At 41.9% G+C, this 26,333-nt stretch overlaps 7 protein-coding genes across 9 annotated transcripts; 3 read left to right on the top strand and 4 right to left on the bottom strand.

Moving 5' to 3' along the window:
* Nucleotides 1-13,736, top strand: LOC108156346 (relaxin receptor 2). Its single transcript, XM_017287746.2, has 9 exons — nucleotides 1-366; nucleotides 3,880-4,173; nucleotides 4,582-4,762; nucleotides 4,821-5,105; nucleotides 6,004-6,075; nucleotides 7,288-7,359; nucleotides 11,277-11,348; nucleotides 11,408-11,851; nucleotides 12,856-13,736. The coding sequence occupies exons 1-9, from the start codon at nucleotides 279-281 to the stop codon at nucleotides 13,664-13,666; spliced, it is 2,319 nt and encodes a 772-aa protein (XP_017143235.1). The 5' UTR covers nucleotides 1-278; the 3' UTR covers nucleotides 13,667-13,736.
* Nucleotides 13,737-13,937: 201 nt separating this feature from the next.
* Nucleotides 13,938-14,875, bottom strand: LOC108156349 (zinc finger protein OZF). The gene is made up of 2 exons (XM_017287750.2): nucleotides 14,102-14,875; nucleotides 13,938-14,032 (listed from the first exon to the last, which is right to left on the bottom strand). Exon 1 carries the CDS (start codon nucleotides 14,796-14,798, stop codon nucleotides 14,112-14,114), a length of 687 nt encoding a protein of 228 aa, XP_017143239.1. The 5' UTR covers nucleotides 14,799-14,875; the 3' UTR covers nucleotides 13,938-14,032; nucleotides 14,102-14,111.
* A 69-nt stretch (nucleotides 14,876-14,944) lies between these two features.
* On the top strand, nucleotides 14,945-15,801 carry LOC108156351. The gene is made up of 3 exons (XM_017287752.2): nucleotides 14,945-15,142; nucleotides 15,210-15,395; nucleotides 15,456-15,801. The coding sequence occupies exons 1-3, from the start codon at nucleotides 15,026-15,028 to the stop codon at nucleotides 15,504-15,506; spliced, it is 354 nt and encodes a 117-aa protein (XP_017143241.1). The 5' UTR covers nucleotides 14,945-15,025; the 3' UTR covers nucleotides 15,507-15,801.
* On the bottom strand, nucleotides 15,532-16,842 carry LOC108156348 (S-adenosylmethionine mitochondrial carrier protein homolog). The gene is made up of 4 exons (XM_017287749.2): nucleotides 16,632-16,842; nucleotides 16,310-16,576; nucleotides 15,832-16,253; nucleotides 15,532-15,768 (listed from the first exon to the last, which is right to left on the bottom strand). The coding sequence occupies exons 1-4, from the start codon at nucleotides 16,725-16,727 to the stop codon at nucleotides 15,654-15,656; spliced, it is 900 nt and encodes a 299-aa protein (XP_017143238.1). The 5' UTR covers nucleotides 16,728-16,842; the 3' UTR covers nucleotides 15,532-15,653.
* A 225-nt stretch (nucleotides 16,843-17,067) lies between these two features.
* On the top strand, nucleotides 17,068-20,024 carry LOC108156347 (isocitrate dehydrogenase [NAD] subunit gamma, mitochondrial). Of its 3 annotated transcripts, XM_017287747.2 has the most exons (7): nucleotides 17,068-17,264; nucleotides 17,365-17,442; nucleotides 17,519-18,298; nucleotides 18,364-18,550; nucleotides 18,608-18,683; nucleotides 19,301-19,633; nucleotides 19,727-20,024. In XM_017287747.2, the coding sequence occupies exons 1-6, from the start codon at nucleotides 17,208-17,210 to the stop codon at nucleotides 19,329-19,331; spliced, it is 1,209 nt and encodes a 402-aa protein (XP_017143236.1). In that variant the 5' UTR covers nucleotides 17,068-17,207; the 3' UTR covers nucleotides 19,332-19,633; nucleotides 19,727-20,024. The 3 variants fall into 3 exon arrangements, with proteins under 3 accessions (XP_017143236.1, XP_017143237.1, XP_033244440.1); XM_017287748.2 differs by lacking the exon at nucleotides 19,301-19,633; XM_033388549.1 differs by lacking the exons at nucleotides 19,301-19,633; nucleotides 19,727-20,024 and having other exon boundaries at nucleotides 18,608-18,687.
* Nucleotides 20,025-20,566: 542 nt separating this feature from the next.
* Nucleotides 20,567-21,545, bottom strand: LOC108156350 (60S ribosomal protein L27). The gene is made up of 2 exons (XM_017287751.2): nucleotides 21,444-21,545; nucleotides 20,567-21,070 (listed from the first exon to the last, which is right to left on the bottom strand). The coding sequence occupies exon 2, from the start codon at nucleotides 21,060-21,062 to the stop codon at nucleotides 20,655-20,657; it is 408 nt and encodes a 135-aa protein (XP_017143240.1). The 5' UTR covers nucleotides 21,063-21,070; nucleotides 21,444-21,545; the 3' UTR covers nucleotides 20,567-20,654.
* Nucleotides 21,546-23,564: 2,019 nt separating this feature from the next.
* Nucleotides 23,565-25,203, bottom strand: LOC108157192 (probable cardiolipin synthase (CMP-forming)). Its single transcript, XM_017289121.2, has 5 exons — nucleotides 25,045-25,203; nucleotides 24,370-24,950; nucleotides 24,085-24,300; nucleotides 23,884-24,019; nucleotides 23,565-23,818 (listed from the first exon to the last, which is right to left on the bottom strand). The coding sequence occupies exons 2-5, from the start codon at nucleotides 24,883-24,885 to the stop codon at nucleotides 23,703-23,705; spliced, it is 984 nt and encodes a 327-aa protein (XP_017144610.1). The 5' UTR covers nucleotides 24,886-24,950; nucleotides 25,045-25,203; the 3' UTR covers nucleotides 23,565-23,702.
* Between the last annotated feature and the right edge of the window lie 1,130 nt (nucleotides 25,204-26,333).

Genomic DNA, 26,333 nt, shown 5'->3' with positions numbered 1-26,333 from the left:
AGTGACAAGAAATTAACGAAGAAAAAACGCGGAGCTATATAAGAAATAATAATATAAAAACTCAATGAGTCAGCACCACAGAGTTGTTGTTTGTGGTTCAGTGTATGAATGTATGGGGGCGTGGTCGGAGTGGGAATAGGGGCGCTGTGAATGATGAACTCGGTCAAGGAGGAGTCCGTCCAGCCCGTCCAGCCCGTCCTGCCACGCTGGCCCACTAATTAGATAAGCGCGCATCGAAAACACACAGCGCAGGAAAACCCATCTAGGACCCATCCAAAATGGTTTATGGAAGGAGTATCGCTGTGGGCGTCTGCCTGATGACCGTCGTCATGTTGCTCTCCGCCCTGATATTCTACTTGAGTCTGGGTAAGCGATCTATAACTACATATTTGCAATCTATCAACGCACCATACAGAAGGGGGTGGACAAACAAAAACGAGAATCAAATTCCAAACTGCAAAATGCCCATAAATTTTATGCTCAAAAGTATTTGAAAGTAATTTGTTGTGTAATACGATAAAAACGTAACAACAAAACCACTCAGTATGGAGTGGGAAAAACCCAGACGCCTGACCATAAAAAAATAAATACACAACACAAAGTTTGCTCTTGAGCACAAAACGATTTTCCAACGGACAGGGAACGCTCACATAAGAGGGAAATATGTAATTAAAACAAAAGGATTTACATGGAGAAATGCTAAAGAAAGGCATTTTTTTTAAATCAATGAATTATATATTTCTTTATAGCAATGAGCAGATCATTGAGCAAATTACGAGTAAAATTATCTTTAAAATTTTAGAGGTATACATGGACTCGCAAGGAAGAAGGTGACGTTTTGATTTGACGATGGTTCTGTTTCTGAATTCAAGAGGCAGGTCATGGTAGATGTAATTAATCATCATGTAATGTAAAGAATCATTTAAAGAGTTTAAAATCAGATGAAAACATATCCATTTGGATGTGGTTAGGTTTACCTACCAATTGGTTCACTCTCCCAAGTCACCACTGTATATAAATTCCTTAGCACCGACTCCCTTCACCCTCTGCTGGCTCTTGTTCGGAGTCCTGGTCCTGGTTCCTTGTTCCATGCCTTTATCTTGTTTTACGAGTATCAATATCAATATCATGGAATTTTCTCTGTGTTTTGCCTCGGCTCTCAATATTATATTTTTTATCCCAATTTGCGTATTGATTTGCCATACAAGAAACGAGGAAATAGGCAAAACATTCTTGATTTATGCCACTTTGTCGCCTCGAATCCCAAGTACATGCATCATTCCAGCCAGAGCAAGAAATTATTTATCTCCCGAAGGCATTTGTCCGGCTTAGGTTTAAATCTGCCCGAGAATAAAAGGAAGTTGCCGGAGGCACTAAGATGCATGCTAAAGTGTGTCTCCATCTGGGCCGCAATGGACATGAAAGTCTCTCCTAGTGTTCAAGGTCAGAAGTCAGAAATTTATAGATGTAGAAGGAAAAGAAATATGGTTCATACAGCGAAATTTATTTCCAACAAATGGAAATGTAAAAATAGTTTTTGGAAAAAGTTTATCGATGGGTAGACATTAGTCATTTTGAATGAGTGACTTTTCTTGAATGACTTCTACTCAAAATCAGCAATCGCTTGTTACTGCATTTATTACTTAGTCTAATGAAAGCTTAACGAATAGATTCGAATGGTGCTTAAATTTACATATCTGGAGAACTCTTTACACAAAACAAAAAAACAAGAACTGGGAGAATTTCTTGCTGTATCTAACAATTAAATACGACGAAGTTTGTCCTATAAAAGGTTTAGAATGTGGAGGATTTATTCTGTCCTGTTAAATATACAATTTTGATCTTCTTGCTTAACATTTCTTTGAAAAGTCCTTCCTTCCTTATTTAAAGTCTATAAAATTAACAATATACAAATTCAGGATATAAACACCTCTGAACGGACTGTTGTTGTCGGATCATGTATTACTTTTCTTTGGAAAGGAAACACAGACAGATTTACTCAAAGTTAGATGAAAATCCCATTTTATTTTCAATAGAAGCTGTCTTGATTAACCCTTTAGACTATTATTTGCTTTATAAATGCCATACATTTCTCTAAGGATACTAGGAAATAAGGGAAATCACTTTCTAGGGATGGCCTCCTGTTCTGCTCTTCTGCCTGGTGTACACGAAAACAACTAAAAAAGAATATGCTTTCCAACCATTTTATTACGCAAGTTCATATCATATGGATTAACGGGTCCCAAGGTGCTCCGTATCCACGTTTTTTTGTCATTTGTCTAATGAATGCGTGCTCCATAATCGCGGGACTTTAATTGCCTGAATACTCAGGCGGTCGACGCCAGTGGAGACGCGACATCCAGACAAATCATAAAATTGATAAAGTGAAAAACAAAATTGACATTTTATTTGATGGCAATTGCCGAAAGAAGCTGGCACTAGTCAGCCAGAAAAAGTCTCAGCTCAGGATAAACTAAGTCTAAGAGTAAGCCGTACATAAATCTACAAAAACTTATACTTCGAATTGCTTTTGGAGGAAACTCTGGCCCTGCACCATTGTTTGTGCAACTTTTGAGGATAAATTGATTCGTATGGCTTATTAATTTCTTTGAAGCAAACAATCATTCGAATCATGTACTGCCAATGCTTAGCCGCCCAAAAAAAAGAAAATAACATATTGTTACCAAAGCAAAGCCAAACCAAAAATAAATAAGAAAGAACAACAAGCAAAACTTTCTTTGGACATTAAGTTTAATTGCTTTGGCCTGAAATCCGAAATCCTTTGTTGGATGGGCAGATGGGGAGCGGCATTAAGTTGTCATCTCCAGTTTAAAGTTTGCCTGCCAGCGATTAGAATAATTACTTATACGCCGCGTAGGGTGTATGATAAGCTGCTGAAACAATAAGAACGTTGGGTATAGTAGGGTATGCTGCTTAAGGGACGCCCTCTGAAAAACTTGCTGTATTTCTTAGAACAGGTTCTATGTATTGGAATCTACACTCACAAGCAAATGGCACAGTAAAAGAAAAGAAACTCGTTTCAACGAAATATATCGGTTTTAAATTAAAAAAAAGAAAAAAATTAAATAGAATGCACTATTTTTAATACGGCCCATATTTAATCGAAATATAAATAACATTTGCGTGGGTCGCGAGCGCTCGTTCGTTCGCTCTTAAATGTACGAAAAAGGTAGAAAACAACAATTTTCCCCACCTTTTTTAGCATTTTGATGGAATTTTGTTAGTTTAGTTGTTTAGTACAAAAGATGGGGCTCATCGAGCTTTAGTTTACATAATGATAGCACTAAACACGAGGTCGCGAACTTACGCAATATAGAAATCGACTTTGGCTTAGTCCAGTAAAATGCGACAATCTGCCAAACGGATTGGAAAATTCTAAAGCTATTAATTTATTTAAGAAGAAAATTAATGTCGGTTTCTTTCGAGTATTTACAAATTATTTATATCTCTTTTAGCATTTATAAGTTTGAACTAATGGAATCGGGACCGCGACCGGGACGCGAAAGTTTGATTTTTCCATATGTTTTTTACTTTATCACCTCACGTTTTTCCATTAGTAGGCTCTTTAGAGAGGCTCTTTTTGAGGAAAAACTTTTAACACGAATAATCTTTCTTATAGGGGAAAATGGTAAAGGAAAAATTACTATAAAATATAATTACTTTTGTGTAAATAAAACAGTTTCAGGGCTATTGTCTTTGGGTGTATAAAAACATGAACAGCGGGATTCTGTAAATAATTTCTGTATAAATAGCAAAAATATTATTAAATTTTGATCTTGAATAACTTAAACAAAACTAATCAGAATCGACTTATCTTTCGAGTATTAATTATTGTGCATATTTTCGTGTTGTTGGCAGGACCCTGCCCCTCGGGCAGCTTCGCCTGCGACAATGGCACCCTCTGCGTTCCCCAGCGTCAGATGTGCGATAACCGGCCCGACTGTGCCGATGGCAGCGATGAGCATCCTGTGGAGTGTGGCCTGCTCTACGGCAGCAAGGAGATTGCCGATAAAATTGTGCGTAATGCTATTGAAAAGAAACAGCAACAGCAGCTACAACTACAGCAACAGAATCAGTCGAATGCGAGCACCGTGGATGCGTCTCCGCCAGCGGTGACAAGGAATCAGAGCCAGACAATGAACTGGACTTGTGGTAGGTGGACGATTCATTTAGCCAAAGCATCAATCAACTCCATCCTCCAGCTTCATCCAGAGTGACCGATTAGCCAAGGCATCAATCTAGTGCAACCGATGGTTAGGACAGTAAAAACTTGAGTTTTTCTACAATTCAATTCGAAAATATAATTAAAATTGATTCTAATTCATACCATTAATATCTTAATATCTTAACTTTTAATCAGATATCCCATAACTTTAATTTTGTAAAAAAGTACACAATACTTAAGGTGTTCTATATCCTTAAATGTAATTTTAGTTTGGTGGATTCCGTTTCAATTTAAAACCAAACACTTACTCGATGGACTATATTTTTGACTCTGAATCTATAACAACCTGTAATACATCTTCTGTTCTGTTCTCTACTTCTCTTCCCTTCCGTCAGGTATCGTCACATATCCGCGGAGCTGCCGTTGTGGCCAGGGCACCACCCTCTATTGCGGCATCTATGCTAAGCTGCGTCGCTGGCCGCGCATCAGTGTGGAGGTGACCAATCTGATCATCATCCGCAACAACCTTACCCTAAGGGAACATGTCTTTGCCAATCTGACGCGTCTACAAAAACTGTAAGCTGAAAAATCACTCACAATGGACTGTAACCGCTTTCATTTATACCATTTCCAGAACCCTTAAGTTCAACAACATATCACGAGTACCCCTGGGCAGCTTTGGTGGGTTGTCGCAACTGGAACGCCTCGAGTTAAGTCACAACAATATCAGTCATCTCCCACACGGCCTCTTCGGTGACCTGCACTCCCTCCAGTGGCTCTTCCTGGTCAACAACCATCTGCACCATTTTCCCATGGAGCAACTGAAGTCCGTCCACCGCCTAGAATGGCTCGTCCTCAGCCGGAATCGTCTCACTTTGCGCAATGTGCAGTTGCCGAATATTTCCTCGCTTTACGAAGTGTAAGTAAATCGAATTGGGTTATGGGAGGGCTATTCTATTTCTAAGATTAAAAAACACAAACGAAAGCAGTCTCCGGCTTGGTCTGGTCTCCCACTCTGTTGATCTATTCAAGCGTGAAATGCTTTACACTGTCTGCCATTGTTAAGCGACGGGCAGACACCCCACTCATTGGGTTACTCGGGTATTGGGTGTCGAGAGTCGAGAGTCCGGCTCCATGATGGGCCATAAGCTCAAATGCTCTTGAGGACTGGGACAATGCTGTCAAAGTTGTTGCACTTGTTTAGATTTGTAAGTGTGCTTTTGGTATCTTTTAGTTGAGATTGTCTTAGAATTTGAAGTTCTATTCGTTTATGTATTCGAATGTGTTTAAACAGCAGACGGAAAGAAGCATTTCCAACCATATTAAAATGGGTTTATATTCTTACCCAACATCAATAGAATATTAAAGCTAGAGCTAACAATTTGTGTAGAAGGTTTTGTAAGATTTCCACTATAATGACGACGTTCACGATGAATATATATGTGTCATTGAAATCCGTGAAATCACAGAAAATCTGGTTGTGCTAGCTCTTATAGTCTCTGATATCTGGAATATATATACTTTATGGGTTCGGAAACGCTTCCTTCTAGCTTTTACATAAATCTCGACTCATGTGTCCTTTTACTTATTGGCAGTTTCTACAGTCATCAGTGTAGATTCAACGAATGTCGTCCAGTGATAACGACTCTAGTCAATAACCGAAATTTAGCTGAGCATCAACAATGATTATCTTTCATCTGACTAGCTAAAGCATTCATCACTTATTCACACGAGCATGGCGACGAGTCTTAAAGGGGTCTTACGCAGAGCTTAAACAGTTTGTTCCACCATTGATAAATATGTATTTACTATTTCAGCTATTTGGATTACAATCGAATTGAATACGTTGGCGAGGAAACTTTTTCGCAACTGGATCATTTACATTTGCTGTAAGTAAAATAAACTCCTCCGTATTCCTACTCCCGAATCCCGAATCGAATTCTGAATCTTACAGATGGGAAAGAGGAGTAAAAGATGCCAGAAGTGTCGAACAGTCTATTGAAATATGTTGTACTTAGATTTTATGGGGCGTATGCGTAATTTTTACCCTTCGCTGCATTTTGCTTTCGTTTTCAGTTCAGCCTCAACAGAGTTTTTGTTTCATTTTCTTTATTTTTCTTTTGAGATAGATTTATATGGGTCATATCGGCCATACAGGGAAGGAGCGATGGAGATACATGTTGACATGACATTGAGCAGGATATTCGATGTACACGACGCACCTCCTTTTTTTACCGAGAAATTTATGCACCAATAGGCAGAAATTGGCACTTTTATTGTTTACACAAATAACATATGCTAAGCAAATAAGTGTTTAAACGAAATTTTCCACAGACACCACCGATACCGACACAGACACCTTAGACAATTTGAAAGCATTTATCAAAGGTCTCTCCACAGGTCTCTGGCAGAACCCCTGCCAGGACTCTGCATCTGCCTGCCCGCCGTAGCATACATAATCATTAATTTATGCTTCAATAGCTGACAAGATACGTCAATGGGTCGTCTGGGTGCCCGGCCTAACTCCTATCCTAACTGAAAATAAATCAGTTAGCCAAATTGCCCAACGTAAATAAATGTGTTAACCTTTGCAGAAAGCGTGAGCAGAGGAGAGGCATAAAGATTTAGATGGGGGATAAATTGTGTCGCAATATCATCATACAAATGTGTCAGCAAATTATCTGGAAGTCTGAAAAGCAAAACGACAGCAGAGTTTTCGGGAATCACGTGAAACACTAAACGATTGTTTTCATTTTCCAAAAAACCGCTGCAATCATGGATTCCCACGAATCAGATATTACTATTCAAACAGAATTAAGGATTTTGCTCCAATCATTAATCAAATAAGTCATAAACTTTGCGGTGATATCTGACATTTCACATCCCCCTTGGGGAGGATGGTATCCTAAATGTACATTGGGGGAAGATGTAATCTACTTTCATGGAAACAAATATTCATAGGAGAGGACACACATATATTATGTTTTAAGTTCATTCAATTAGTTTATGAATTTTCGCTAATTTATGCTCATTTAATTTATGTTCTCTCTATTTTCGGGCAATTAAAAAACTCTTTTGAATTACTTCCATGGAATTCCCAGGGACCTACAGCACAACATCATCAGCCACATCCATGGACGGGCGTTTGCGAATCTGGAAAATATTCGGGATATGTGAGTATGAGTATACATTCCAGAGGATGGCATTTTGAAGTGGGGGAGGGGGTGGCAAGGGTGAAAGTTTAACACCGACACTAAGCATGAATTATGGTGACGCAGAGCTAATTAGCATAATAATACGAATAATGCCACGACACAAGCAAATGAACTCGTGCCTTGGTCAAAGGATCATAGAATCACAGCCGAACAAAGCCGCAGGACGCGACACCACAAATGTCCCCAAAGTAAATTGTAATTTTGCGTGGGACTTCAACCGTTCGAGCCCCTTCCCCTTGCTGGTCACTCGCTTTGTGATTCAAAATCATATTCAATGATATTAATTTTGAGTTCATTAATGCGCAATTACGTATACGCCGGGGTCTCCTCTCTTCTCCACTCCGCTCATGAGAAATTTCAGTTGAAAACTTTTGTGCCCACAGACAAATAAATAATAATAAGAAAAACAAAATTAAGACAGGGAAAACTATCCAGCTAGAGATTTCCCTCTAGCTCATCGATAAGAGATATATTTTAATGAACAGAACTCGACCACGCCCGCCACATAAAAAAGTTGTACCCCCTTCGGGGAAACTAATCTAACCTTTATGGCCATAGTTTATTACTATAAAAATGATATGCAACTCTCTAAAGAAAGTGGGTGGTACGTACGAGTATCTATAAACATAAATCGTAAAAATAAACAAATTGTTTAGCGCTTTGAGGAAGGACTTTGATGAGCCTCAGACAGCATGGCGTATGCCCGATAATATTCTTGGGGGAAAAACATGCTCATCCATTAAAGTTATCCTTTAAGGATTTCTTGGGCTTTCACTTTGACTTTGGCTTTGGGAATTCAAACATTTTTTATGTGAGGGCAATGTTGCTTTCTGGCTTTCATAACCCCATATATCAATAGTATATTCAATAAATGTCTCTGCCAGCTCTGTCTCTCTCGTCTAGCATCAAGCTGTGGCCTTAATAAATTTACCATCCCATATATAGCAGATACATCAGCATATCAAGGAAGATAGCACCCCACACACCCTCTCATAAATACCCAGACATGGATACAAGCACAGCCATGAGGTTGCTCTGGCTGGACCAGATTTCATTTGGTTTAAGTGAAAAGTATCTTTGGCGATTTTTGTATCTTTTGGGACTGACTTCTGGCCACGAAACAGAATAAACAAACATTATTATGACCAAATAAAAATGCAAATAAATTTGTATTTTATGAGAAAACAATTTCGCCAAAGCCTGGGCTGTAGCCGAAACGAACGGACAGACTCTCGGACCGAAGTTGTTGGCCAATAATGAAGGAGTTTATTGAAATCGACGCTGGTCCGAATCGTTCCCCCAATCGTCATTGCTTCATTAGACCCTATCCCAATGCTTTCCCACAGTTCTGTATCCTTTATGCCTGTTGATGCCATACCAAGATCTATCCCCACACCGAATCCATGCAAATATTTTGCCCTTTGCCGGCGTGCGAGGAATTTCCCAGCATTCCTGGTTCCAGCTCTTGTGTGGCACAGAAGTGTAAGACTTTTATGGCCAGCAGCAAAAGGAACTGCACAGAAATTCCTCCAATGGCAACGGAGAGTGTTTTGGTGTGTGGGTGTGTATTTGTATCTATCAGATACCCATCTAAATGCTGCTCATGTATCCAGCTTCGCTTCCTTCTCTTTGGCATTTTCTGCTGATTTGTTTTGTTTCCTATGTATCCCCCTGGGATGAACATGGACCGATAGGAGAGGAGGTGGGGCAGCCATAAAACAAACGAAAATATTTGTGAAATCGCTGCACTAATTTGATTCCTGCTGTCCAGGACACTGAGCCAGTGACAGGTCATTATGGAGGAGAGCCTTGGACATTGGACATTGGGCATCGGGCTTAAAGACATTCTTCCACTCGTGCACTCATTGTCCTGCCAAAGCTGCTGTTGCTCTGACGTTAATTATGGTCAATATAAGCCCCTCCCTTTGCCACTCCCTTCTCCAGCTCCTGCTACTGCTGGGGGCAGACAGTGCAACAAATGCCAGAGTACATTCGTGGAGCACATTGCCCCAAAAGAATTCCACAATTGAAACGTGTCATTTGCCGGAGAAGCGTAAATGGTTTCATTTGGTTAATATGCTCTTCTCTGAATGGACTAGAGTGGGCTACATTGATTGGGTAAATACTGTATATATAAAAGCAATGCATTTGCAATGCGATCTTTGTGCAGCTAAAATGCATTTTCTTTATGTATTTGCCTTTGAAAGTGCTCAAGTATTGATTTATTGAATGGGATTGAAGCCTTTTACATTGATATGGTATTCATGAAATGAGCTTAAAAATTATTTGATGCATTTAACAATGTGATTAAAAATGAGTAAGCGCATTAGATGTAAAGCCATAAAAATGTTTTGTGTTCCTTTGAAATGAACCTCTGAGTTAATTTTATTTAAATTCTCGTTTTTAGAGAGCTTTAAATGTAGCCTGGTGAGAGCATTTACGTATCTGTCCTGAACTTGTGGCCCATTCCATAATTTGTGATATATTTTCCGTCACTTTTCCACGTACCCTGCACGTAGCGCACTAACACCACTGCAGGCATTTATTTGCCATATTCTTAAATGCGCATTGACCGCTGTACCAGCCCATCCTGCCCTTACACCACGACTCTGCCACTGTGTGGGTCCTTCCGACCATGCCCCTTGATGCTGACGCATTTGTGTTGCCTACTTTTGTGGGCCCTGGTCACTGGGCCACGTGTGCTGGGCCCTGGATGTGCTTGGCCATGAGCAATGGGCATTACCCGAGGCTTATTTTGGGGCTGGACAGCACTTGGGGACAGGACAGCAACTTGTTGCCCTACCGCAGAATTATGTTAATTGTGCTCGACGTCTGGTTTTGCTTGGTGTTTATGAAGTTATTAAGTGTGATATTTATGCCTGGAACCGCAGCAGGAGCAGCAGCAATGATGATCCGAGAGGCCTGTCGCTCAATAATTAATTACACATTTACATACGAAATTATGTGAGTGTGCCCACATTTTTGGGGTATCAATTTATGCTAGAGTTAAATATTTGGTTAAGGATGAGGCCGGGAACTTTATAGCCAGCCGGCAATTACCAGCAATCTGTGGAATCTTCTGGGAGCTTGGTGGGGGTGGGACCTGGCTTTTGTCTTTGTGCGACAATCCATAAAAACAAACTGTTAACAGTTGGCGCTTGAGCATTGATTGACCAGACAAGTGCAAGAAATGGAGCTGCTTCAGCATCAACTCCAGGTCCAGCACCAGTATAAACATCAGCTGCTGCACTTCACACGAAGACGTGACACAGTGGCGCTATGGCATAATTGGGGGAAATCAGTTGGCATCCGCATGCCCAGATGAATATAAAAATAAACTTGAATCATTTTACCTCGCCCAAACACTATTCTTACTGCCACTTAGCCATCGTCCAGTGTTTCGCTTAGTAAATGCGCGTATTTAAATGCATTTTATTTGTTTCTGGAACCACAGTGCCACATATCCTGTCTGCTCGTTTGCCCGTAGCCATGTCTGTCATGAATGATGCGCTCTTTCCTATGGAAAGCCAACACATTTAACCCCAGAAAGTTGCACCCCACAGATTGATAGACAATGTTTGTGCACTGATTTATATTGTCGCCCAGCTCTTAAATATAAAATTTCGCTATTATGTTGCCGGCGGGGACTTTATTATGTGACTCTTAAAGCTCTTGTTGCTCCATCTTAAAGCACAAGAAGATAAAAAAGACTCCAAAAATAATATTTTGAAAAGTTTTAAAGCTGGAGCGGAGGAGGTTGTGGGCTGCTTTATCAGCGCTGCTCCAAAATGTGGGGCCATTAGACGCGGCTTACGCGTCGTATACGTAATGTTGAATCTACGAGACATTTATAAGACGTGCATTTCGTTTTACAGCCGCCTTGTCGGCAATCCCATTAAGGAATTATCTGGAGAAACATTTCTGCACAACACTCGACTGGAGGCACTGTAAGTGAGGGAATCATATAACCTTATAAATATACCCAGAGGTGATTGTTTGATTTCAGCTCCCTTGCCCAGATGCCGCTTCATATCCATCGCAGCCTGTTGCAGCCCCTCAACATCTCCTTCCTGAATCTGACGGGCATCCGGTACGACCACATCGACTTTGCTGCCATCAACGGTATGCGAAATCTCACGTATATCATTTACGATCGCTTCTTCTACTGCTCCATGACGCCCCGAGTGCGTATGTGCAAGCCATCAACAGACGGTGTGAGCTCCTTCAAGGATCTCCTGACCAAGCCGGTGCTGCGCTACTCTGCCTGGGTAATGGCCACCCTAACCATATCAGGAAACGTGCTGGTCCTCTGGGGGCGCTTCATCTATCGGGACGAGAACATCGCGGTGACCATGGTCATTCGGAATCTGGCTCTGGCCGATATGCTAATGGGATTCTATCTAATCACCATTGGTATTCAGGACTACCGATATAGGAACGAGTATTACAAGTGAGTGTATAACACCTTGGGCTCTTTTTTCAATTATGTATATATCCAACAAAAATCATACATTTCCATCTAGGTTTAGTCACGACATACGAGAAGGGAGACCATTTTTGAAATAACAATTTTAGTCACTGGGACTGTTTGGCTAGGTACAAATACGCACAGTTACGTCAAAAAATCGAAATTTTAATTGCAAGTCGCTTTTTATATATATTTGCACTCCACGTTCTGTGCCTTACACATGTACAAATATACAAACATTTAATACAAAATATCCTTTGCCTCCGAGTGTGTGTATAAAAACAATTTGTAAAAATTTGGTTAGCGCACAAAGCCATAAACGCAAAATGGCATTTCTACCCGAATATGATCTGATTTTGGTCCTTAGTCTTCTGGACTTCAAATCTCAGTTGAACATGGAGATATAAAGTTTTCCTGTTTGAATTGGAAATATCCAGCGATCTGTGCTGGATATGTACATCACTACCTATCCATTATTCGCACGAAATTACAAGTTCTACGGCTCAATATGATCAACCGGCAAAACTTCGAAATAATTCCTAGCTACGTTTTTCCGACTCGAGGGTAATAATGTATTGCATAAAATGCTAAAAAATAGCGTCGAGGGTCAAGACAGGGTTTTCAAGCTGCCCCTAACTTAATGTCGTCAGCGAGTACAGATATGCGTGACGTAAAATATCGAACGGCGATAGAAACCGACTACAAGTGGTTTACCTTAGCCCTATACATTACATAGACAAAATTTTTAAGCGGCTATTGACACATGTAGTATGTCTTTTCTGTTCCATCAAAAGCTTGACGATTTTAGATTTATATTAGAACATTTATATTTGACTTCCATCTCGATAGCAATTTTTATGTTTTCCCTAAAACGTTCATCCCTAGAGACACATACATATGTGTATGACAGACAAAGCATGTGTTTTTATATCAGGTCTCACCAAGATCATAACTAAAGCTTAATGTATCTATACCTATCCTTTCAGAGTGGTCCTGGACTGGGTCAGCTCGTGGCAGTGCGTAGCCATTGGCACTCTGGCGGTCAGCTCCTCGGAAGTATCCATGTTAATACTGGCCTTCATGTCGCTGGAGCGCTTCCTGCTCATTGCGGATCCCTTTCGCGGACATCGCAGCATCAGTGTGCGTATCATGTGCTTCGCCCTGTTCTGCATTTGGCTGACGGGCGTGGGCCTAGCAGTGGCCCCCGTGGTGCTCTGGAATTCAAGCACCAAGTTCTATGGCGCTCACTCCGGTACCTGTTTTCCCCTGCACATACACGAGGCCTATCCCTTAGGATGGCAGTACTCGGCGTTTGTCTTCCTGGGTGTCAATCTGCTGCTGCTCGTGATGATCGCCCTGCTCTATACGGCGCTGTTGATCTCCATTTGGCGAACGCGAAGTGCCACGCCACTGTCCCTGCTGGACTGCGAGTTCGCGGTGCGTTTCTTTTTCATTGTGCTCACGGATGTGCTCTGCTGGGTGCCCATCATAGTCATGAAAATCTGGGTGTTCTTCAACTACAATATATCGGACGATATATACGCCTGGCTGGTGGTCTTCGTGCTGCCCCTCAACTCGGCCGTCAATCCTCTGCTGTATACCTTCACCACGCCCAAGTATCGCAATCAGATCTTCCTGCGCGGCTGGAAGAAAATCACCTCACGCAAGCGGGCCGAAACGGCAAATGGTAATGCGGGCACGATCACAACTGGCACGGCGACAGGCTCCTCACAGCATCCGGAAGAGTCCACCACGATTGCTAAGGCCATGCCGCTGGCTCTGACGTTGGCCAACTGAATGATGTCCACGGGACGTTTGAACATGTATACCATCATCAGATAGAGAAAATTGAGTGCCGCAAACCCTTCAGAGCATTGGGCCTTGCATTTATTTTGTCTATGATAACAAAATCTTATCCATTTATGTATATCTATGAGCATCTATATCTATGTATATCCCTCAGTATTTATGTAAGTTAACCAAAGGTAAGCGTGAAATACATTCAATGTGATATTTGTAAGGAAATTTCCCTAAAATTTGATTTTTATGGGTTATGGTTATGTCAGAACCAACTTTTAGCGAATATTGTGGGACGCAGACATCGCATTCAGCTCCTGCAGCTCCAGGCTAATGCCGTGCTGGCGCTCAATGTGAACGTGCAGTCTGAAAGAAAAGTAGACGTATTAGTATATTTGGAATGTGCTATGAGGCATCCGGAACACAAAGACTTACGATCCGAGATCTAAGTTTTTTTCGCAGTAACTGCACTTGTGGCCAAGTGCTGGTTCTCTTTAGTGTGGATCTTGAGGCATCTAGCTACGCCAAATTTCTTTTTGCAGAAATCACAGTGCTGGTTCTTCACGTGTCTGCTCAATGAATATTTGCTGGCGAACATTGAGTTGCATTGCTGACAACTGTGGAACGGACGATTAGCGTCATGTAGGTGCTGATGCCGACTCAAATATCGTTTCCGATTGAAAGCCTTGTGGCATATCTTGCAGCTGAATTGAGGCACAGGTTGTCCATCTTTTTCAGCAGTCTCGTGCTTTGTCATCAGATCGGTATCTGTCATGGCTTGGGGTTTGGTATCCTGAGCCTCGTCAAAAATCTGCTGATTGGCCATCGGCATCTGCTCGGTTTCCGCTTTTGCAGCCTTCTCTTCCTCTTTAACGTACGTAGCCATGGCCTTGCAATAATCGTAGAAGCATTTAAGCTTCTCACCGCAGTCGTTGCACAACGGTTGGGCGCTGTTTGGGCACTGACGTAGATCCTTGCCAGAACACATCTGGTGGCAATCAAAGAATGAACGCCCCGCCTGAGTATCACAGATCGAGTTCATGTTCAGCATCTGGTAAGGCTGGAGCTCTTGACCGCAAAAGCGGCAATGATTCCTGAAGTTTATAAAAAACGTCGGGTTTTGTTGCTGCATTTGATTGTGTTGATATATTTTTACAGGTAAATGCACACAATACGAGAATTTGCAACCTTAAGCTAGTGGAAATAAATCCAAAAGTACCGCCTCAGCGTTGAGAAAACGATAAAGGGCTGCCACCAAAGCACATTCTGCCAACTGTGTGGCAACTCTCTCCACAGCGCTCAAAATTTTGTAAGCAATCATTTTTCCGCAGCAGTTATTCGCAGGGACAAAACAAAGGAATGGATTTGGGTGTCAGCACCATCGAGCCAGATTCCGATCTCGTGCATCCAGACGATGCCCAGTATATCTGGCTGCCCATCGCCACGCTTGTGGGCATATTCATCCTAGCAGCTTTGGTGCGTTACATTCCTTATCGGCAGTGTTTGAACAAGTGTGCGCCTTCGTTAACATATGTATTTGCAGGTGTATGCCATGTCACGTAGCCGCTGCCAATACTCTTGTCCCTGCTTGAAACGGATGAAGCCGCCCCGCATCGACTACATCAACGTGGATGAGGAAGATTCAGATGTGCCCATGGCCGGTGGGGAGGAGTTTGGAGAGCAATATGCTGCTGCCAGCTTGCTGAGTGGTCGTCTGCATATTGAAAATGTACGTCTGGTATATGATATTGATATGTGGAATAAGTAATGATCGTTTTGTTAATCATAGCGCCCAGAGCACTGCCCCAACACTCCAGGGACCTGCAGTTCTCCTGCCTAGGCGGATAAGTGAATCTCTTACAGAAGAAACTTCCATACAATTTATTGTCTACATTGTCCAACTTGGTGGTTGTCATCCATCAAATCAGCTTAGATACTAAATCAATCGATGTGCCTCTGCCTTAGGTATAACAATAATAACACTAATTTAATGGTCAGTATTGGTAGCGCCCAACAGGCGTGTTGTTAGGTCGTAGAATCCAAAGAAGAATGCCCCGCCAAGTGTGATCCACAGCACACGCGGCACAAATCCAGCAAACAGACTGAGAAATAAATAATATTTAAATATTTGTAAACAGATTTCTAGAGGCTTATCATTTTGTTACCCGCTGAAGCCTCGTTCCAGATAAATGCCGTGAAGAATGCTGTAGGCATTGCGACGCCGCGTGAGGCTCTCCCGTTCCGCTAGCATAATGCGTGTCTTCACCACATCCAGCGGAGTTGTCAGACCAGCTGAAATGCCACCGGCGACCGCGCCGCAGAGAGCAACAGTTAATGGCGTTGACTCGTAGCCCGTCATTGGTGTCCACTGGAGTTTAAAGTACTCCCACAACGGGAACTGTATCAAGCTGAATGGAATTTCGCGCATGATGGTTGAGCCAAAGCCACGATAAAGACCACGACGCAGTCCTTCAGTGCGATAGGCACGCATTAGGATCTGGAAAGCCGACTGCTGCTGCTTGTGGCCCAGCAGAGTCTGCGATCGCTGTTTGGCTATCTCCACAGGTACGCGAATAAGGCACGCCAGCTATGAATACATAAACGTATTAAACACAAGCGTATTTTGATCCCAGTCAGTCCTACCACTTCTGCTGTGGACGCTGCCGCCATGTGGACATACGGAGAATCTTTGGTATTAGTGACAGAGCTAAAGAACTGCTTGCCGCACTCGTAGGCACAAAAGAAGAGCGCCGCTGTAGGTGCACTGCCGGTGGCTGCAGGAGCCAGGCCCTTGTAGATCCCACGGAAGCCGCCGGCACGCCAGAAGCCCAATTCACTTTGGAGTCGCGTTTTTACCGTGTCTATTGGAAAGAGGGCGATGTCGACCACCACGCCAGCCACTCCACCAGCCTATGAAAGGTCATGTAATGATTAATATGCTTTGATTCTTAATCTTTCAACGTACCACCAGAGCATGAAGAAATGAAAATTTTGCTACCGGGTCCTGCATGCTGATGTGCGCTGCGAGAGCGGCCGAATCCTGAGCTAGATCTGCAGCCATTGCTTACAATTATTGATTGCGGTTTCCAATCTTAAGTCATGCTGTCAGGTTTTTTGTTTTAATTAATAAGCACATTGGTCTGGTTTGGTTGTTAACGTAACAAGAAAATCAGCTGCGCCGCAGTGTTGCCACTTTAGCTTATTTCGGGCTTCAACTTGCCTATTTTAAAGTGGAAGACTTAAGGATATTAAAATGAATTGATCGCTTATTTAAGCAATAACGCAAAATTTCCTATACAAGTCGTAGCCCCATTTGTAGCATTATTTTCTTTTATCTAGCTTGACTCTGAAACAGCACTTATGGTAGCAACGGTCTGGCAGCACCGCCCAAACAGCTGTTCGCGGTTGTTCTTTGGCAAGAGGAAGACCAGCACCGTTTTGGCCAGCATATTAAAGCGCATTTGGCCGTGATATTTTTGAGTAATTTGCAAGACAATTGGCTACGGCAGCACTAAAGGCAAATAATCCACGAAACGCAATCATGGCCCTTCGCTTGACACAGAGACTGCTGCAGACGCAGACGCCGTTCCTGACACGCGTAGGTTTTCGTGGGCTGAAAATTGGCCAAAATTACATAATGTGTTGGGCCGTGGAACGGGCAGCAGAACTGATCGTTTCCCTATCTAATCATATTTCAGGGCTATCCTATGCTGGTAACCAAGGAAAAGAGCGAGGATGTGGCCCACACCAAGTCGTCGCTGCAGAAGAAAGTTACGGTAGGTGTTAACACCCGCGCACAAGTGAGGTTATAGCATAGACAATATTGATGTACATATGTATACGTTTGTGCAGCGGACAGATATCCCATCGGCCCAGTATGGTGGTCGTCATGCTGTCACCATGCTCCCTGGCGGTGGCATCGGTCCGGAGCTGATGACATATGTGAGGGAAATCTTCAGCTACTGCGGCGCTCCCATTGATTTTGAGGTAATCGACATTGATCCCTCCACCGAGGGAAACGATGATCTGGACTATGCCATTATGTCGATCAAGAGAAACGGTGTCGCACTCAAGGGCAACATTGAGACCAAGTCCCAGGAGCTGGCGGACATCTCTCGCAACGTGGCCATCCGTAATGAGCTGGATCTCTATGTGAACGTTGTCCACTGCAAGTCGTATCCCGGCATTCCGGCACGCCACCAGGACATTGACGTTGTTCTGATCCGTCAGAACACCGATGGTGAGTATGCTATGTTGGAGCATGAGTCGGTGCCTGGCATCGTCGAGAGCATGAAGGTAGTCACCGTCGAGAATGCCGAGCGTGTGGCCCGCTATGCCTTCGAGTATGCGCGTCAGAACAACCGCAAGAAGGTCACTACCATCCACAAAGCAAACATCATGAAGCTGTCCGACGGCCTCTTTCTGGAGTGTGCCAACCGTGTGCACAAGGACTATCCCGAGCTGGAGCACGACAACATGATCATCGACAACACCTGCATGCAAGCCGTGTCCAAGCCCCATCAGTTCGATGTGATGAACATGACCAATTTGTATGGAACCATTGTGTCCAATGTGCTCTGCGGCTTGATGGGCGGAGCTGGCCTCATTTCCGGCCGCAACTACGGCGATCATGTAAGTATTTAAGAGTCTTTGGAGCTGCCACAAACGACTGGTTTGACGTACGATTTCGTTTTCAGTACGCCGTGTTTGAGCCGGGCACCCGAAACACAGGCACTGCCATTGCTGGCAAGAATATTGCCAATCCCGTGGCAATGATCAATGCCAGCATTGACATGTTGAATCATCTTGGCCACAAGGAGCATGCCAATGTCATCTACGAGGCCACCTATCAGACCATTTGCAATGATGCCATCCGCACACCAGGTACGCGCGCCACCTAATTGCTTAAGTTTGGTTTTATTTAATCGAAATATCTTACAGATCTGGGCGGCAACCACTCCAGTACCGATGTTGTTGAGAATATACTCAAAATCTTGAGTGCCAAGCGCGTGAATTGGTAAAATAAACGCCCTGCATAACTCTTTTGCCTTGTTATTATGTTATAACGCGCTCTCACCCAAGTGCTGTATTTAGTGTTGAATCAGAACACATCTATCCGCTTGTCCTATTTTTTATCGAGTACTTCACTACCTATATCGCGAGCCTATATATGTTGTATTATAATTTCATGCTCTATTATTGTATTATTTTGATTCGTACTCCCAGACAGAACTGTAAGTGTTACATGTACAACTTTATTGTTTTAACCCCCCACCAAAAACTGTGCCCCTAACCACAAAGACACACACACAAAGACCTAATCCTAATCCTAACTTATCTACCAATTTGTAGTCCTTAGTGTAATTTCTGTTTAGTAAAACGCTTTGTTGAATTATTTCTGTTTTAAGTAGTGGTCCTCCAGTAGTCACAAAACACCAAACACACACCCAGTATACACACCCACACACAAAAAGTATGTAGTCTGCGTCCACGCACGGATTATCCTTCTTTGCAACGTATAACCAATCCAATCCAACTGTCTTATGTGCAAATCCAATCTAACAAATAATTTTATTTTCTCTACTCCCTCCTCCGTCCCCGAAATCGAAATCCAAAATGCTTACCCGCTCGCAGGCCACATGGAAACTATTTCAACCAATTATAGGCACTATCGCACTACCGAAACTCAACCTAAACCCAAACCCAAACCAAAACCAAAACAAACTAAACAAACAAAACAAAACAAAATTCTATTAACCCAGAACTAAGCCGATTTGAGAGAACTGTTATAAGCGACATCTTTTACCCCTAAGCCAATGCATTCAGCGTCTACCCCGAAAGAATCAGTTTAATTATGTTTGAGGTCAAATTGTCTCGCTGCTTAACCAATCCAAAAATACTATGTACCCCTCCGGCTATATGTCCATTCGTGTGTTCCCATTCGATGTCAAAAGTGTGATAAATCAGGTAATACTCCAAATTCCAAATACATTTCTAGCTTTAAAGAATCGCTCTGTTTACAGTCCACATAATAATGCATTTTGATATTTTACTCCACAGATTTTCTTTGCCGGCACTATCCACTGTCTCTGTACTATTCAAAGCCCCGACACTCTAATTTAATCCCTTCTCCCTTTTATTTTACTATATCATTATCCTAAGTAGAACGATTTTAGCAGCTTCTACTACACTCTTCAAAAATGTTAGTTAGCCAAGTTTTCCAGGAATAGTCAAGATATTAAATTGTAAATTAGATTTTCCAAGAAACGATTGTGTAATATTGCGTAAACAAATTCAAACAAAATGTATTATTCTGTTCGAATATTTATTAGAAAAATCTAAAAGTATACAAAGACAACTCTGTAATGCGTTTTAATTGTTGGGAATGGTAAGGACTTTGTATTTATATAGCATACAAATTGAATGGGATATTTGAGATCTAGTTTGGAATTCAAGCGAATTCTTCTGTCCCTAGAATATCAAACACACGAGCACTTCGGCACATTACAATACACGATAGTAAAACAGTCCCTAAGGGTTCTAAAAAATCCCAATTTGTGCTAAAAGACGACAGTTTCTTATCAAAAGTGTTGAGATTCCATTAAATCACTGTATGTGGAAGTTTTAGGAACTACTACTTTGTAACGATATCACTCAGAAAGAGATGATCTACCATCTGTATGTGTTTCCCGCAGCTGCTTGGTAAGATCCAAGCGTATAGTACTAGGAAGTTTGCGGAAGATGTTCTACGAGAGTCCAAACATCATTTCCGCTTACACGAAGGAGCAAGCATGTTGTCGTGTCTACAGATTGATTGATTCGCTCTTTCACACTATCATTAAGTTGCCACTGTTTAAAGACCATACATACATTCGCACAGAAATAACACATTTTTCATACTTCGGTCATTTAAATCAGAATTATGTTTTTTTATTTAACCTTAAAAAAACGACGACAATAAATCATCATCATCCCATTAGTTTCTAGCTTAGAAACGCAGCTTCTGGAAGAACCACTTGTTCTTGCCCTCCTTGTAGATGGACTCAAACTTGACGCGGGTCTGGAAACGGTGTGTCTTGCGCTTGACGGGATCCTTCAGGTCCTTGGGCGACAGTTTCTCGAAGCTGATGTCGTGCGCCGTGTAGCGGGTGGGCATCAGATGGTTGTAGTTCAGGCTCTTCAGGAAAGGCTTGATCTTAGACTTCTTCTTCAACTTGTTCTTGCCCATCTTCTTGGTCACCTTGCGAGGGTACCTATCGATACCGGCGACCAGAGCATGCCCGAAGGGTTTCTCCGGGGTGCCATCGTCGGAGGTCTTGACGATGATGGCCTTGCGGCCAGCGTAACGTCCGCTAAGGACGATTACGATCTTGCCCTGCTTCATGATTTTCCTCATCTTGGCGGCTGTATAAGTCAATCGTTGTTATTGGTCGAGGGTGGAGGAGGCGTACATTCATGAAATTGGAAGACAAAAATCCACATTGTTAGCAAAGTTGTCTTTAAATCACTTATAGTTATTAAAGTAATACATTTTCACTCTTCAAATGTTCGTTCCTTGCACAAACAAAAGTATTTTTCTTAAACATCGGGTATGTCTTCGTTTTGTTTTGTTTGTCTTTTTCGACAAGGCTTTATTTTGCTTTAATTGGCGAATATGCATGTCAATATCTATCTTATCAATTGCTCTGAACAGTTCCTCAACACTTTTCACTATTATTCTTCAATGTTGGTTTGTTACTTAAATGAAATTTTAAGATTTTATTTTCACACAACTTACAGGTCTGTTCAGCGACCGGAAAAGAAAGAAAAGGAAGACGTCGATAGCGTGAGTTTGACAGCTGACAGCTGGGATTTATCGTCAAAATATACCGTCCGACTCTCAAAAATATACCAAAATATACTGTCTCATTTAAAAAATATACCGTAAATATACTGACGAATTGCTTGGTGCAGCATTATGTTTTGCAGAACATTTTTGACGATTTTCATTGGCCGAAATATTTAAAACAAATAAGTTTATATGGATATATTATATGTTTTGTATATCAAATACATATTAAAACTAACTTATCAGTACTAATTTGAATACTAGTCCCTGGGCTCTGTTAAACGGACCAACATGGCAAGTACCCTGATGAATAGTATGATAGCAGGAAACGCCGCGACAGAATGTCCGAATAGCTCGTGTTAATATTCCCCAATAACTGCGGCATATTCAATCTAAACAACTGTGCGTATGTCGCCAGCTTTTTAAAGTGGCTCAGCTTGAATGGTGTACACTGCAGGGCCAATTTTCGCCGAAAAACAAATCTGCTCCACCAATAACCAGCCAATAACTGTTCAGTTCCTGGCGAAAAGATCAGTTCGGCCATCGATTGGATGCGAGGTGGTGCGCGCGAAATACAAATTGTTTGAAAGTGAATGAGCGAAAAGGATTTAAATGAAATCCATTCTAAAATTCAAAAAAATATGCGTATAGAAGTTTTTATCCCCTTCGCTCTTAAATATATGACAATGAAATTTAATAGATTGATGAAATAGATAAATATACCATTATATATCGCTATACCGTAATATTATTATTATTATTTATTACTTTATAATAATTTAGACATCCTGTGGAGTTCTGTCTGTTTGCGTGTGCTTGCAGATAATTTGAGTGAGGAAACAAAACATAACAAACAAGTTCCAATAAGTTTCTATTTCGAAAGCTGAGGTGATCCGTCCCTGGTATATCCAGTTCAAGAGTATCACGGCACATTTACACCAAATTTTGATTTTTGAGCGTTTCGGTTTTTTTTCGTGTTAGATTTAATTGAGTTTCGGCTGGTATGTGACCGCAGTTAGGTTTACATGCTTGCCATCGTCGACACTCGTCATCTTTGGGCGGCGTTTGTTCTTCTAAGCCTTTTGATAATTAATGGCACCGTCTTCGGCGATGCGATTTTCAATCATCTCCGTGGAAAAGCAGTCACCATTTTGTAGTTCACTGTACCCAAAAATAACACCCTTCACATGTATTCCCCGGTATATACATATCTCGTCTATGTTAAAGATGTTTAGGCGTGACATAATCCATGGAGCTTTCGCGGCGTTTAATGCGCAAAACTTGGTCTCCGGATGCTTGGTCTTCTCCTGGTCTAAAGAAGTGGCACACAAGCCATGATTCAGGATCTATCTCATGCGTTAACTTGATGAGTTCAGACTAGTCGGCCAGCCTGATGTAGGTTTTATTCTTCTTGCTCTTTGCTTCCATCTTGCTTCGCCAAGTTCTTTAAAGACTATGGGTTAATGATTAATATTAATGAATTCAATTTAATTGGTATTGACTTACTCTCCCTCCTAAGATCTGCAGATCCTACTTCAGGCACAATTTGATAATTTGTATCGTTCACGTATGACAACGACTGACAGAGATGATTCGGCTTGCCAGGTCTGTCAAATTTGGCGACATATCCCCAAAACAGGCGTTTCTTTTGGAAGACAAATTACAAATGAATTCTGTTAAAACTAAAAATTGATTATGAAAACAGGCAGGAATGTGTTCATTGTGGGTGGGATCTCCATATATGTATATTATGAATTGCATTCGATTGTCTTTTTATTTATTTAACTTGTCTGAGTGCTATGTTACAATATTTCGCCAGATAAAAACAGAGTTGACTTCTTACTGTTTCTCATGAGAAAATAATCCTGTTTTCGCTAGCGAAAAATGTGCTAATAGTTTGTAAATAGAGAAGGTGAAAGTAAACAATGAACAAAATTTAAATTTAAATAAATTAAATTTCTGTTTCTGATCCAATACATGCACTCATAATTACCCTATGATGGTCTCAGTATGGTGTCTGCTATCGCTTGTTGTCGTTTTACAATCTAGATTTAGCTGGCAATACGACCATTAACAAAATATGTATATTTATTTACTTGTACGGGGGTACTCATGTATGTACAAATCACATTACATACTAATCATTGCGATATTAGAAATACTACTCTTTTGCAATAGTATTCTTGATATAGAACAAAATGCTCAGCACTACGTCTTCTTTTGGATAATCTTAAATGTATTATGCCTGTTCATAACATAGCTCAGAGCAGTGGCAGCGGTTGTCAGTCCAGTCAGATACCAGAGGCCATGTAGGGCAGGATGGTCTGTGCGCAGATAGCAGATAGATATTAGGTTGTGATCCTTGGTTCGAATTCATTGAAGAGCTTACCCAAATAGTTCCAAATGGGAGCTCCTAGACTTAGGCCAATCGTAGCCAGTTGCACGCCCGTGTTGATTTTGCTGAGCAAAGTGGGCTCCAACTGAGCCGTTACATGGGTGGCATCGAAGTAACGCGAAAAGGTTTTCTATTGAAAGAACGAACAGAGTTAGCCAATCATCCGCTTATTCTAATGGCGGGTGACACACTCACTGGAGGGGGCAGACTTATGTAGCGAATGACAAATCCAGCGGCTAATAGGAACACATCACGAAACACAACAATACCCGCCAGCCACATGGGCATCAGATCGGTATAGCAGAGCGAAATCACCAGGGAACCCATCAGCAGCTTGTCGGCCATCGGATCTAGGAAGGAGCCCGCCTTGGTGGCCTGCGAGGGCCAACGCCGAGCAATCTGCCCATCCAACTGTACAGAACAAGAACTAGAGGTTAAACGGGATACCGATTTGAATCAACATTTAATCTTAATCCTTACCAGATCCGAGACTCCGGCAATTGCTAGTAGACTCATGCCGAACGTAAAGTCGCCCTGAACAATAACATAACCAATATAGGGAGAGAGTATGGCACGGCTGATTGTCAACATGTTAGGTATGGTCATGATATTCTCACGCTCCTCGCGTATCTCAACGATCTTCTCGCGGACCCGCACTTGCACTTTGTGGCGTGCCTCTCTGATGTCGTCGACAAGGAAATTCTTACGCTCAATAAACTCGGCTCGTTGCTTGTCGATTACACCTTGCAGTAGATCGCGTCCTTGCAAGGTGCGAAGATGCAGCGAATGCTTCTTGGAATCCGCATACAGCCGAAGTCGGGCCACGTCCCAGTTGCGGCGCTGCTTAATGTCCAGGAAGGAGATGCGAATGAAGCCGGTAGCAGCGGCATAACGATTTAGGCAGTTGACAAAGCTACTGCCACCCACTCCCAGTACGTGCTCCAGGGTCGAGGCTCTATGGTGAAGTCCTTGGCGAAAAACCATGGCTGGCAGCATGATCTGATGCCAGGCTTAAATACTCAGGTACGAACTCTGCAGAGTGGCACCTTAACGTTTACGTACTGCCAACAAATATACAGAGAAATTTAGAGCTCAGCCTGGCCTTGTGCCATTTGGCCGGACGATGACCCTTGGAATCATTCCATAAATCCTTACCATTAAATATCGTTGCTATAGTGTTACACTCAAGTGTAACACAACATGAGTGCTGTGTACGTATCTAAATTCGTAGAAATTAAGGGATTTTGCAAGAATTTAGAAAATTTTGTTTTTATTTTTTATTACACAAGTCGGCGATGAGGTAGTGGTGGGTAAACTATCGATTGCACTATCGATTTATGCAATGGCTACTTATGCTAAGCTGTATAACGTTTTAAAAATAAGGGAATGCTTATTGAATTATTATTAAATTAATATATTTTGGAGATACGCGTCTAGAGATATCATCAAGTAGTTTTATAAAGATTTTTAATTAAAGCCAAATGTTTTTGTGTCATCAACATAAGCGAGGCTGCCACCTGGCACACATTGGACTGCGCTTAACATGCTCCTGTACGACATTAACTACTGTTACGATGCTTCGTGCATAACAGTTGGCGCGCTCAATTGTAAGATTTAAAATAATTTCGGGAAAATGTGCGAAAAACGGTATTTATTTATTCAAATGGAGATGTTCTGATGCTGTTGCGAAATCGAATTAAGACACCATTGCGGCGAGCTCAGAGTAAATTTAATGAAACCACCATTAATAAGCCAGACCACAGGCCGTCCAAAGCTTGACAGTCGTTTAATTGGATTAAATTTAATTACGCTTCCACTTAACCAAAGCGAACGCTGTCATGGCTTGGTGCTCTGTCGGTGGACTGCCCGCCGTTTTGAATATGCAAATGAAGTCGCGGTAAACGTTTATGACTTAATATAAACTTTGGCATCTGCTTGACCATGACCTTACCTTATCATCCCGCTAATGAATTTAGCCAAAAGTTGCCTACCGCGAATCTGTTCTACATTTAATAGCTGAATTTACTGACAAGCCACGGCGTTGACCCCCTTTTAATGGCGATTCTGAGCTTATAATTATAAAACTGTCAGGTGTGCTTTTTGGCCAAACCAAACAGCAGCAAAACAAACGTTAAAAATTATAGCATCTCTTTTCGGTTTGTCCTTTGAGTCACGTCCTGGCACGTTCGATGTGCACCTGGGCCATCATCGTAATTGCAGGTGGAGGGACAGGGGAGGGCGCCAAAAGTTGCCAAAAGAAAGTTGCAATCCCTCCCGAGTGTCCACACTGCATCAGCATTAATAATAAACTGCAGGCGAAGGTGTTCGACACAATAATGTCCGTGGCATGTCAAGCGTCATTTTGTATGTTAATTTTCACCATCCACCATTTTTACTTATTCTTTTTATCATTTTTCCTGATTTTCTCAATGGCACTCAGGGCT

This window comes from Drosophila miranda, chromosome 2, assembly GCF_003369915.1.
Source record: "Drosophila miranda strain MSH22 chromosome 2, D.miranda_PacBio2.1, whole genome shotgun sequence".
Lineage (NCBI taxonomy): Eukaryota > Metazoa > Arthropoda > Insecta > Diptera > Drosophilidae > Drosophila > Drosophila miranda.
The sequence above is the reverse complement of the archived record's forward strand: the minus strand, read 5'-3'. Positions and strand labels throughout refer to the sequence as shown.

What these genes read in the sequence shown, in the direction of transcription:
- LOC108156349 (XM_017287750.2), bottom strand. Translation starts at nt 14,798, where the DNA reads ATGCAGCAACAAAACCCGACGTTTTTTATAAACTTCAGGAATCATTGC.
- LOC108156351 (XM_017287752.2), top strand. Translation starts at nt 15,026, where the DNA reads ATGGATTTGGGTGTCAGCACCATCGAGCCAGATTCCGATCTCGTGCAT. An exon ending in TATTCATCCTAGCAGCTTTG is followed by an intron (nt 15,143 to 15,209) that starts GTGCGTTACATT and finishes ATGTATTTGCAG; the next exon opens with GTGTATGCCATGTCACGTAG. An exon ending in GTCGTCTGCATATTGAAAAT is followed by an intron (nt 15,396 to 15,455) that starts GTACGTCTGGTA and finishes TGTTAATCATAG; the next exon opens with CGCCCAGAGCACTGCCCCAA.
- LOC108156348 (XM_017287749.2), bottom strand. Translation starts at nt 16,727, where the DNA reads ATGGCTGCAGATCTAGCTCAGGATTCGGCCGCTCTCGCAGCGCACATC. An exon ending in CATTTCTTCATGCTCTGGTG is followed by an intron (nt 16,577 to 16,631) that starts GTACGTTGAAAG and finishes GACCTTTCATAG; the next exon opens with GCTGGTGGAGTGGCTGGCGT. An exon ending in CAGCGTCCACAGCAGAAGTG is followed by an intron (nt 16,254 to 16,309) that starts GTAGGACTGACT and finishes ATGTATTCATAG; the next exon opens with CTGGCGTGCCTTATTCGCGT.
- LOC108156347 (XM_017287747.2), top strand. Translation starts at nt 17,208, where the DNA reads ATGGCCCTTCGCTTGACACAGAGACTGCTGCAGACGCAGACGCCGTTC. An exon ending in AGACGCCGTTCCTGACACGC is followed by an intron (nt 17,265 to 17,364) that starts GTAGGTTTTCGT and finishes ATCATATTTCAG; the next exon opens with GGCTATCCTATGCTGGTAAC. An exon ending in AGTGCCAAGCGCGTGAATTG is followed by an intron (nt 18,684 to 19,300) that starts GTAAAATAAACG and finishes ACCCGCTCGCAG; the next exon opens with GCCACATGGAAACTATTTCA.
- LOC108156346 (XM_017287746.2), top strand. Translation starts at nt 279, where the DNA reads ATGGTTTATGGAAGGAGTATCGCTGTGGGCGTCTGCCTGATGACCGTC. An exon ending in GATATTCTACTTGAGTCTGG is followed by an intron (nt 367 to 3,879) that starts GTAAGCGATCTA and finishes TGTTGTTGGCAG; the next exon opens with GACCCTGCCCCTCGGGCAGC. An exon ending in CTGGATCATTTACATTTGCT is followed by an intron (nt 6,076 to 7,287) that starts GTAAGTAAAATA and finishes TGGAATTCCCAG; the next exon opens with GGACCTACAGCACAACATCA.
- LOC108157192 (XM_017289121.2), bottom strand. Translation starts at nt 24,885, where the DNA reads ATGCTGCCAGCCATGGTTTTTCGCCAAGGACTTCACCATAGAGCCTCG. An exon ending in TTGCCGGAGTCTCGGATCTG is followed by an intron (nt 24,301 to 24,369) that starts GTAAGGATTAAG and finishes TGTTCTGTACAG; the next exon opens with TTGGATGGGCAGATTGCTCG. An exon ending in ACATAAGTCTGCCCCCTCCA is followed by an intron (nt 24,020 to 24,084) that starts GTGAGTGTGTCA and finishes TTCTTTCAATAG; the next exon opens with AAAACCTTTTCGCGTTACTT.
- LOC108156350 (XM_017287751.2), bottom strand. Translation starts at nt 21,062, where the DNA reads ATGAGGAAAATCATGAAGCAGGGCAAGATCGTAATCGTCCTTAGCGGA.